The 12,099-nt window shown below is 47.9% G+C and overlaps 1 protein-coding gene across 1 annotated transcript in view; it reads left to right on the forward strand.

Annotated features, from left to right (window-relative positions):
- Positions 1–1,429: 1,429 nt before the first annotated feature.
- TIMM44 (translocase of inner mitochondrial membrane 44) overlaps positions 1,430–12,099 on the forward strand; it is a gene marked incomplete at its 5' end in the record, with an annotated part of 54,948 nt that continues 44,278 nt past the window's right edge. The window contains 4 exon segments of the mRNA XM_034755225.1: positions 1,430–1,537; positions 2,125–2,295; positions 8,184–8,264; positions 10,381–10,530. Coding sequence (XP_034611116.1) covers positions 1,430–1,537; positions 2,125–2,295; positions 8,184–8,264; positions 10,381–10,530 — 510 coding nt within the window.

Genomic DNA, 12,099 nt, shown 5'->3' on the forward strand with positions numbered 1-12,099 from the left:
ACACCCTTCAGAAGCAGTGCAAAGGCTTCGGGGAGTCAGGGTAACGGAGGAGCTGAGGGAGAGGGAAGTTATTGCCGGGCAGTGGCCTGGGAGTTAACTTGCAGGGCTGTTGGGTGTGGGTAGGAGAAATATATGGAACAAGTTTTTGGGAGAGGTATTGTTAGGGAGATGGGGAGCCTCCACCATACAGACCCTGGCTGACCCCTAGCTTTTCCCATTCAGTTAGGCACATCTGCCCCTCTCCTCGTGTGTCCGCGTACCTCTGTCCCCCCATCTCCATGTGGCCCTGCACCCACACTGAGCCAGGCATAGCTGCCCCCGTCTCCATGTGGCCCTACACCCCCACCCTTCTGTCCCCATGTGGCCCTGCACCCCCACTCCCATGTGGCCCTCACCCCAGTCTGTCCCCCCACTAGCCTTCTGAACCCCATTCTGTGATATCCCCCAGCAGCCTCATGTGCCCTACTATGTCCATCCCCCATTCCTCCTCATCTGGCCCCGCAGGCAGTGCGCTGTGAGGAAGGCATCCTCTGCCCCCTCCCTCTCCACGGCTGGATGCTCGGGCCCATGAGCCAGCTGCTCTCTCTTCTGGTGCCACATCAGGCCATGGTGGGCAAAAGGTGTTGTTGCAATGTGACCCCTCTGGTTGCTTCCCTACACCTTCCCATCAGAATCAGTTATACTGTAGGGAAAAAAAAATTTGCAGAGGCCATTTATTCTGCATTTGCGCAGTGGCACAGAATTTCTCCAGGAGTGGTGGGTGTAGGACTGAAGCTGCAAGCAGTAATAGGCTGTCCCACTGCATTTCAGCAGAAACAATTCGTTTTTCTTTTAAAAAAATGTTTCTAGCCCTATAAATTGCAAAGAAATGTTCCAAATATCACTTAAACAAGTAGTGACTGAGTTTGCAAATAGAAAAAGTTATTCTGAGGTGTGAACTTCCCTGTTCATCCCATATGGATGTTAGCTCTGAAGATTACAGATGGCAAACTAAATTGCACATGAGCTTTTAACTGCTAATAATAGCAGAAACATCTAGCTACTCTGGGATGGTGGGTGGCACTTAGAGCAGTACTGTATCCACCCAATTCCCAAAATAATGACAAATAGGCCCACCCATATTGGGTATAGCTTACAGTCTGACCCTCATGTTTTCTACAAGTGAGTGATAGGGATGCGGCAGTGCTTTCATTCATAATAAAGTTGCAATGCGCTGGTTTGTTCTATGTATCCAAGCTCTGGTGAGTGAGAAGTTCCGGTATAGCTCCCAGCTTCTGTTCCACAAAGGTTAGCCAGAAATGCCCCTTTTTGCTGTGTTCTTTACTTCCCTTTTTCCACTGGCTTTTTGGTCACTGAGAGTGACCCAAGCAGGTTTAATTATTTCTTTATTCTTTGCTAAAATGTGTTTGTTCTTTGTTTCTGTTTGCAGAAATGCCTTGTCAGTGGCACAAGGCTTATATATGGAAGATGCCCAGCTCCAGTACTCCCTAGTGGCATTGTTTATAGATTGGGCATGCCAGTTTTAGAGCTACAGCAGGTATGTTGATGGGCAGGGTTTTATGCATGCATTAGACTGAAAGTATGTTTTAGTAATGATAAGAGTATTGGGGTCTACTAGAAATTGATATGCTTCTGACAAGTGGCCACCCCAGGTTGTTGACTTCAGTGTGGCTTTCAAAGATGTGACAGTTTTTTTTTTTTTTGATTTGTAAGATACCAGCTTTCCCTCCATATATTTGATTGCCAGCAATGAGCCCAGTTGATAAAATCCAGTAGTGAGGCTCCAGTCGTGTGTGCAGCCACCAAAAGCAGAGGTCCTCAACAGAAGAAATTGGCTGGTTATTGAAACCTAGCAGCTCAGTCAGAACAGTGTGACTCCTTTACCACTTGAGGGAGTAATTTTTTTACTTGAGTGTACATTTACCTCTAGTGCTCTGTGCAGTGCATGTGAGATTTCATTGCTATTCTGAAGGCACAGTGTTCCTTGGCCATGGTATTTTGGCCATCCTCAAGATGACTAATTTGCACATCCTTTTGCATGGCAGACATGAAGTGTAAATCTACCTGGCTATGATACTTAATGTCTCTTTAGATTGTACAGATGCTAATAATTATTTGTTTTAGTCTAGATACTATTCTTCACCAGGCAGAAAAGGCTTTATATCAGGTTTTGTGGACAACCTCAAACAGGAATTAGCAAAAAATAAAGAGATGAAAGAAAATATTAAAAAATTCCGGGATGAAGCTAAAAAGCTAGAAGAATCTGATGCGCTCCAGGAAGCAAGGAGGAAATATGTAAGTCTTCATCATGAATTATTTCGTTGTCCACACCTTCATTGGCCAGTCAGTAGTCTATTACAATTTAGAGTATTGTAACCTAAGCTTCTGTGCAAATGAGCTGTTGTGTTTGCTGTATTCAGGAAAGGTCTGGACTGACTGATGGAAACACTAGTAGGTGCAATGAACTAGTGTAGAGAGTTAAGTATTTCTACAGGTTTGGTGGAATTTCTTTCCAACAGACATTTTAATAGAAATTATAAATAATAAGCAGGTAAAAAGTCACTTATCTATAGACATGGAGATCCAATTAAGGCTTTTTCACTTTTATTGTATTGATTAGACATAATCACATTCTTAATGCATTATAAAACAACTTTACTAGAGAGAAAGTGCTTTCATTGCACTAATGAGGAACTGAAGTCTGTTATGACAGCATTGAACATTCTTTCAGTGGCCAGATTCAGTACAGTGAAGGAACCAGGGAAGTGGGAATTAATAATAATCTTGAATTGCTTCACATTTATATTATTGTCTCTTAACATTTTTCTTCTTCGAGTGATGGTCCCTATATGTATTCCAAATATGGGTGTACATGTGTGTCATGTGCTGGAGCCAGATGGTTTTCCTAGCAGTGTCTGTTGACCTGCATGTGTGTCATGCGTCCCCTTGTGCTCCTAGCCGAGGTTAGCTAGGAGCCGTGCATGTCGACGCCTCCTGTTCCCTCTAACTCAGTGGTTCCCAAACTGGGGTTCGTGAAATTTTACGGGGGGTTCTCGGGGGGGAAAAATTCTCTAATGGCTGTCAGAGCCGTCCCTAGGGATCCTGGGCAGCCCGGGGCCAGCAGCCCGAAGCCCCTAGACTTCCAAGATCTAAGCAGATCAAAGCAAGCATAGCTATCCCACTGAGGAGATTTAAACTTCAAGACTCCTTATAAGAAATGGAAAGGGAGGTGGATATTTTGTGCTGTTTTTAAAATTAAATAGGGAGTTAATATTGTTTTTAAAATTATTATGAACAATTTTAAGCTTTGTTGTAACGTGCCTTGTTTGCCTGGACTGCTCAAGACCTGAATGCTTGTGTAGGAGGAACTCTTTGAGTTGGCTTCTTAAATGCCTTCATGCTGTTTCACATCTGATACTCGTGATGAAATGTAGGAGCCTTGTCTTATAACAGGCTTATTCAAAGTGATACAAGCTGCAAAAGTGAATTTTCATAATGTAATAAAAATACTGTAATAACTAATAATTAATCATAAATAGTGTGTAATAAGCATGTCATAAAAACAAATTTTATATTTCCAAGATCACTGCTTTTATAATTTATACTCAGGTAAAGGAGAAAATCCCTGGAAATATTCATTTTTATGAGGGGGTTCGCAAGACTTGACATTTTAGTGAAAGGGGTTCACAGGTTGTTAAAAGTTTGGGAACCACTGATCTAACTGCTGCATGGCTAGAACCTCTGTTCCTTCCTGCTCTTAGTCTTTTAGCTAAGAGAGTGACCTGCTCCATTTGTGTATAGTTCTTGTTTGGTTTTTTTTGTAGATAGCTAGTTGTATATAGAAATTAATGTTAGTCTACCCCAACTGGGGTTCGCTCCCTCTGCCCCGCTGGGGTCTATGCCGTGTGTTCCAGGGTTTAAAAACTGATTCTTTCCCATGCTCATTCTCCATGAGCAACAAGCACCAGTGGCATCTTTACTGCCTCGTGGAGTCTCACATCGTCACTCGTTGCATGATTTGCAAGTCTTTCCCATCCTAGAACTCGGGAAGTGCAGAAGCTCTGCTTCCGAAAATACTGGATGGGGGAAGCCATGAAACTGTGCACCCACTCGGATCTGTAACCATCTGTGCAGTGTCTATCACTGGTGGTGAGCGCTTCTTCCAGCACTTCTCACGCCCTGGATATAGCGGTCAAGGAGAAATCCAGATGTGAGGGTAGGAAGCACTGTCATGGGCATAGGAGCAAGTTCCTGTTAAGGACTACTTCTAAGTGCAGCATTTCCTCCCTGAGCCGGGTCAGGTGAGATGTCATGCCCAGACACTGTGGCACCAGCACCCAAGCTTCTTCGCATCGAGAGTAAAGCAAAGCACAAGAAGGATCCAGCGGTACAGCTGGTCGCCCTGGTACCGACCCTGTTGGAGCAGTCCCTGGAGCATACACCATCTGTCCTGCTGCCACCTCCACGTCCTTTGGTCCAGCTGGCCTCATGGACCCTGCCTTGGTCTTCCGGCATCTCCAAGGGCACTCCCCAGATTCCTGGTTGTGTGGAGTCCCTTCTCTTGCCAGAGGAACTGGAGATACCTTACCCGCCTTCTCCGCTTCTCTCAGGTTCCCCACTCACCTGCGAGGTTCCTACTCTGGAGGACAACTGCTCCTGCTCCTTCCGGACCGCCCCTGCTGACTCTGCAGTGTGGCTGGCCCACTCTGTTTGTTCCATCACTATCCGAGCCATCTTCAGTCTAGGAATACTTTTCTGAGCTGGAGCCCTCCTTCTCCCCTTTGTTCAGGCACAGCTCGGACTTGCATCCCTGGCTGCCTTATCCTCCAGCTTATGGCCCGGCAGCAACAGTTGGGCTCCGGTACCTCTTGAGCTTGCCACACCCCCAGGTCCCGACCCGTTAGCCACACTGGGCATTCTGGGACCCATATCGCCAGCGATACCCATCCTCCTAAGCCTCATACCACTCGGCCCAGGCTCCTTCACTGTTGGGCTCTGAGGAAGATGCAGATGTAGAGCTGGTTCCTCATCACCGGATGAGGTGCTCATCCCTATCTCCCCCTGATGATCGAAGGCAATACCAAGACATGTTACAGAGGGTGGCAGCAGACCATGGCATATCGCTGGAGGAGGTTCAGGACCAGCAAAACTAGCTTTTGGACATCCTCCACCCTTGGGGACCATCAAGCGTGCCACTCCCCAATAATGACGCCATTCAGCCCACAGCCCCGTGTCGCAAGCAGCAGCTCCAGCAGTTCTGCCCCCGGCTCTATGCGCCTTACCTGGGTCTGGAGGTGAGGTATTTAAGGAGTCCTCATGTAGTCTCATTGATGTTTTGGCTGCGGCAGCCCAGTCAAAGGTTGCTCTGTCCCTCAAGGGCGTTATGGCTTTGTATTTCCAACCAACGAGCCTTATTGGGGAGGTATGATTACAATATTTGGGACTCCATGGCAAAGTTTAAAGATTTGCTGCTTCAGGACTTCAGGCAAGAGTTTTCCGCTTTGATAGAGGAAGGGAAAATTGTAGCCAGGGCCTCTCTCTAAGCGGCCCTGGATGGAGCTGATGTAGCGGCCAGAACAATGACTTCTGCAGTGGTCATGAGGCGATGCTCCTGGCTTCAATCCTCGGGATTTCCACCTGAGGTCTAACAGACCATCCAGGATCTCACATTCAAGGGTACTGCCCTCTTCTCGGAGCAAACAGACACAAAGCTGCATGTGAAGGACTCCAGGGCCACCCCAAATTCCTGGGCCTCTACTCACCGTCCGAGGAAGCATTTTAGGCTGCAGCAACCGGCCTGCTTCTCGGCCACACTGCCTGGGGAGGGATAGTTCAGTGGTTTGAGCATTGGCCTGCTAAACCCAGGGTTGTGAGTTCAATCCTTGAGGGGGCTGTTTAGGGATCTGGGACAAAAATCTGTCTGAGGATTAGTCCTGCTTTGAGCAGGGGATTGGACTAGATGATCTCCTGAGGTCCCTTCCAACCCTGATATTCTATGATTCAACAGGACCTGTTCAAGAAACGGAGCAGGGGTTACAAGCCTAGACAACTGCTCCCTGTCACCTCAACCGCACCACCAGGGTCTCTCACAGACCTGGGAGGCCCAAAGAGAACTTTTGAAGATGCACCCAAGCGCCTTATTAGTTCCCACATTTTGTTTTCAGACCGACTCTCCCACTTCAGCCCAGTGTGGTCCCTCATAACCTTGGATTGCTGGGTGCTGAGTATGGTGGAGGAAGGTTACACCCTTCAGTTTTCTTCCATCCCTCCTCCCACCCCCCCTCCGTCTTCAGGTGCTAGCCCTGCTGCAGGTAGGGGCAGTGTACGAGGTGCCTCAGAACCTAAGAGGGAAGGGGTTTTACACCCAATATTTCCTAATCTCGAAGGCCAAAGGGGGTCTTGGGTCCATCCTGGACCTGTGTTGCCTCAACAACTATCTCAAGAAACTGAGGTTCTGCATGGGTTCCCTGGGCTCCATCATTCCCTCCCTGAATCTCACCCTTGACTTAAAAGACTCCTATTTTTCACATCTCCATCTTTTGAGGCCACAGGAGGTTCCTCAGATTTATCGTAAACCAGACCCATTACCAGTTCACCATCCCCCCCTTTGGTCTGTCATCAGCACCTAGGGTTTTCACGAAATGCATGGCAGTGGTAGCGTCTTTCCTCAGATGGCGAGGTGTTCAGGTCTACCTGTACCTCAAAAGCACAGGCATTGTCAACAGCGTTTCTAGCCAGGTCCCAATCCAAGACATCTGCAGGGCTGCTACCTGGCTGTCAGTGCATACCTTCTCTGCCCACTGCACCATCACCCAGCAAGCTAGAAATGATTTCAGATGAGCAGTGTTGCAATCCTCATGTCCATGAACTCTGAGCCGACCTCCTTGGGTACCGCTTGTGAGTCACCTAATGTTGAATGGCCCTGAGCAATCACTTGAAGAAAAACAGTTACTTTCTGTAACTGTTCTTTGAGACGTGTTGCTTGTGTCCATTCCATGACCCATTCTCCTGCCCCCTGTTGGAGTTAGCCAGCAAGAAGGAACTGAGAGGGTGCAGGGCTGGTTGTGCCCCTAATACCAGCGCATGAGCGCGCAGCATCAGAGAGTGCTGGAACCCCCCTGACGGATACCACTAATGGAAAAATTTCCAGCTATGGTGCCCATGGTGCGCACGCACACCTAATGTCGGATGGGCATGAACAACACATCTCAAAGAGCCACAGTTACAGAAAGGTTAGTAACCATTTTTTCCCTCAGTGGTATCCATCGGGGTCAAGTTCGTGGCTCTTGACATGAACATGTAGACATCCACCCAGCCCACCAGAAATTTCTCCCAATTCCAGGTGGGAGAGCACCACTACTAATTCTGAGTCCTGACTTTCGGCGACGCCACAGCTGTGAGAGTCTTCACGAAGGTCTTCGCTGTGGTGGCAGCCGTCTCGGCTAGTAGGTATACTCCTACCTAGGTGACTGGCTTCTTGTTGCGCTATCCTGACGAGCTTTCCTCTGCCATCCTTACCCTTCATGCTCTCTTGACCTCTTTGGGTGTCTGCATCATTGAAGAGAAATCTCTGCTTATACCTATGCTGACAATCAACTTCATTGGGGTGCAACTCGACTCAGTTGCAATGTGGGCTTTCCTTCTGGGGGATCGCTTCACAATGCTGATGGCCATAGTTGTGAACCTCCGCCACAGCCCTCACACTACGGTCTGCCATTGCCTCTCTCTCCTGAATCTGGTTGTTATGGGACCTCAGGGCTCTCAAGTTACTTGTAACTGGTTGGCTGTTAGATCCTTTCTCCTATTCCGTTTGAAGCCCTTACACCACTTAACCTTGTTTGCCTCCTTCATTATCTCTCTTTCATATTTAAAGCAGCTATTGGTTTACACGGCATTGATTTGGGCACAAATTTTAAACGTCTAAAAATAGAACATTATATTCTTATTTTCCATGTGACTGATCCCCATTTCTGTTCCTTTCACTTCAGATAGTTAGAAGAGTCCATGGATCCTATTGAGGACAGAGTTTAACTGGGGCTGTTCTTCTGTCCTACAGTAGTATGTCACCCAAAGAGTGCTGTATGCTGGACTGTATTGATGCAGTGCTATACAATCCTCATGTGGTTATAATTCTGACTGATGCATTGGTTCCTGTTAACATAAAATTTTTGCTTGTGCTGCAGAAAACTATTGAATCTGAAACAGTTAAGACCTCTGAAGTGATTAAAAAGAAGCTTGGAGAAATAACAGGATCAGTCAGAGAGGTACAGTATAACCTTGCAAAAATCTGTCAGTTTACTTGTGATTTGCACTTTGTCTGCATTGAATTAATGTCCTTTATCACTTTATTCTAGTTGAAGGAGGGTAACTATTGCTGCCCTTTCAGGCCAGGGTCACTAAAGAGACCTGCAGTGGTAACTGCTGAAGAATTTTTTGGTGTGACTAGTGTGACAGCAGATGTGCAGGCAGTATCAGCACCCCGTGTTTCTTCCTTGCTGCAGGGTAGATGGGTGTGTACGTGGGGGTTTGACTATCTGATAGCTGCAGAAGAGAAAATGCCTCAAGGCTTTGTCTTCATTGGGGCATAGGCAAGTCAGATACCAGTACCAACATGGAAGTACCCATTTGGGAAACATGGCTAGGGGCAATGTTGTGCTTGAGCTGTGCACATGTGTGGCTATGCAGCAGTCTAGGACTGGCTGTACATCTCATGTGACTGGCACCTGGGTCCCCAACCTACTGGAACGGAAGGCAGCTGCTCTCAGCACCGTAGACCGGCAGGAAGCTTTGAGGCAGCAGGGAGGAAGGGTACAGAGTGGGTGGAGGAAGCAGGGTTTCTGGAGGGGGTCGACTAGCACCTGGGTCCTGTTTTACCTGCTGGGCCCTCCTGCTGGATCCTGTGACAGCTCCTCTTGGTGCTGTGGAAGCCTCGAGCCGGTAGGGAGGGTGGGGAAAGAAGGCTGAGGGCGCCATTTAGGTGGGGAGATGCTGTTCATGGTTGAGTCCCTGGGCGCATGGCGCTAACTGTGGTGAAGGTGGTCCCTGCCGCTGGCACCAGCGTCCAAGGGCTGGCAGAGCTGAAATGAGCCTCCAGCAGCCTGGCCCAGAAAGGATGGGGGAGGCAGGAGTCTGTGCTGTCACTGCTGCTGGGCCAGGGGTGCCTGGTCTGTGCACTCCTACCCACTCCCAGCTGCGATGGCAACTCCCTGGCAACCAGGGCGCAGAGAGGAAGTCAAGGAGTGCTGATTGAGGGGGCAGGGGAGCACGGCTGGCTGATGGGGAAAACACCTAGTGGTACTGTCCACCTGGCAACCCCTTCTGTGTGGGTTTGTCTTCCCACCCATCCCAGAATCAGCTGCCCACTGCCAGTGAAGCCTCTGACATCCCTACAAAGAGCACCTGCTAAGCCAGCTGTGCTGGTTCGGAGTGAAATGGTGATCAACTGTTTGTGGAGAAGTTTTAACCTCTGGCCTGCCACAGCCTGTGTGTAGCACCACACCCCCCAGGCACTCGCAGGTGTATGTGAAGCTTATTTTGTTGGAGTGAAAGAGTATTTGGAACTTCTTTCCTGGTGGATCAAAAATTAGTGCACAGAGCTGTCTCCGCCAGAGTTGCACTGGCCTGGACTGCATTTCTTTCTATCTCTTAGAGTATTAACAAGCATGTGGGTATTTCAAAGGAAAGGTCTAGAGTATTTTAACCGCCAGGTGGCGCAGCAAAAAAAAAAAAGCCAATATGTTGTCAGCAGCATGTGGCGGCCTCTGGGCAATGCAGGAGTCCTGGTGCTGTGGAGTGGGGAGAGGCTGCAGGCAGGTCAGCAGCTGGGAGGAAGGACCTGCAGCCTGGAAACTGGGGTTTTCCACAGGGAGCAGGGGCTCCAGGGCTGCACAGAATCTCTCCCTGTGCTGTCCAGGAGGTGTCCTGCCCTGGCACAAGGGGCCCTGGGCTTGCTGTGTCCCAAAGATTCTTTCCCTGACTGCAGCCCCGCAAACCTACCTTCCACTTATTGGCAATTTTTGGATAATAGCAACTTTTTGCTGGAACCGAGAGGTTGCTGTTAAGTGGCATTCACTGTGTATAAATAATTGCCAGTCCAACATATGTAGTTCTATATCTGGCCAAAAATATTTTCATCACCAATGATCACAGCACAGCTCTGGGATTACTGCTAACACTGCAGCACAAAAGTCCGGCTTGTTGAAACTGTAACTGCTTAAGACAAATCAATTATTGGTCCTACAGACCTTGACCATGCTACTAACTTGCTGATTTTCCCTGGTGGTGACTTGGGAAGTCTCTAAAGGCCAAAAAGAGGAATCTCTTTCAAATCCAGGTGATGATCCATGTTTCTCACATCATTTTCCTTCCATATTATTGCAGAGTTTGGACGAAGTAAGTAAGAGTGATATTGGTCGGAAGATAAAAGAAGGTGTGGAAGAAGCTGCCAAAACAGCAAAGCAGTCTGCAGAATCAGTGACCAAAGGAGGGGAGAAACTGGGCAAGACCACAGCATTTAAAGCAATCTCTCAGGTACACATGCAGGTGACATGTCTTCTTTGGTGCCCTGCCATGCAGCACCACGTTCACTAACAAGAAAGCTGTTTGGAAAAAAAAAACAAAAAAACCCCCTCCCAAACCGTAAATGTCAAGTCATTCTGCTGCACTCTTCAGCATTATGCTGCTTTTTTCACCTTCAAGTGAATGTAGTTTTGAGAGCAAAACTCTTATAACATACAGGACGTACTTAGGAGGTGCTGGAATAAACTGATAAGTTAGAGCTGTAAATCACCAGGATTGGATGGTGTACATCTGAGAGCCCTGAACAATCTTAAGCATCAGGTCTCCTGCTTCTCGCTGTGGGGTGGGAGTCCACACTGCATGAGACTCCTCGTCAGATGCTTGTACGCTCTGCAAGGATTAATGCACCTCAGCAAGTATCTGCAGTGACACCAAGCTGTGTTTTAAAAACAGAGTAAGCTTTATTAGTCAACTGGAACACAGCATTGGATGTCCTTAGGTTAGGATAAAGAAATGAAGGTTAAAACATAGTCCATCTGGCCAAGCCAGCACAGACCCCAGCCAAGCTGTAGTGGATTCCATCTCAGGCTCTCTCTCTTCCTGACCTGCTGGTTACCTCCCAATCTTTTGTCTCCAGGCAAAGCCATCCTATGTTCACAACCCCGTCTGCTGGAGCTTCCCGGTGTTGAGTGTCGATTGTTGAGTCATTGGGGCTTTTCGTTATTCCTCTGGGCCCTCTGTTGATCTGGATCAGTTTCATTACAGCTCAGACAAAAAAGCAACACCCACACCTCATGTCCTGCGTTGCTCTGAGAGCAGACTTAAACCCTCCCCCCCCACAGGGTAGCAATGCAAAGGACAGGGCAACCGAGGCACACACCAGCTCCATAAAAATATTACAGAAAAGCCTCACTTTGTCCCACCTACCACTGAACCTTACTTCAGCACCAGGCAGGGCCCCTCTTTTTTTTTTTTTTCCTAGAAGGGATGTAAATACTCCTGTGTCATGGCATAAACGTTAGCGGTGGATTCTCTGTAACCTGAAGTCTTTAAATCATGATTTGAGGAATTCAGTAACTCAGCCAGAGGTAGGGGTCTATTTCAGGGTAGGTGAGGTTCTGTGTCCTGCAATGGGCAGGAGGCCAGACTAGATGATCATGGTGGTCCCTTCTGGCCTTAAAGTCTGAGTCTATAAGTTAACCACTGACTGACTGGGTTGGAAGAAATTTCTCATTACAGGTGTATTGCAAATAGAGAAGCATCTGATCCTAGCGGCTGTTGGACAGGGTACTAGGCGAGCTGGATCGTTGATCTCATCAGTCATGCCAATTTTTGTGTTTGTGTTCCTAATAAGACGTCATCTGCTAAAGGTCAGCTTCAGCTGCAGTAGCAGATATTATACAGTGGCATTTCTATAATGAAGCCTGTTAGCTACATCTGCTGCAGTAAGAAACTCCCTTTTCAGACCTGCCTGCTGTTTTTCTCCAGAGCAGGCTACCAGGCCATCCCTTCCAGGCAAGCAGTCATTTTGCAGGATTTGATAGTCTTACTGTATACTGAATTTTATGTGTGCTCGTGTCC

This window comes from Trachemys scripta, chromosome 22 (assembly GCF_013100865.1).
Source record: "Trachemys scripta elegans isolate TJP31775 chromosome 22, CAS_Tse_1.0, whole genome shotgun sequence".
In the NCBI taxonomy this organism is placed as follows: domain Eukaryota; kingdom Metazoa; phylum Chordata; order Testudines; family Emydidae; genus Trachemys; species Trachemys scripta.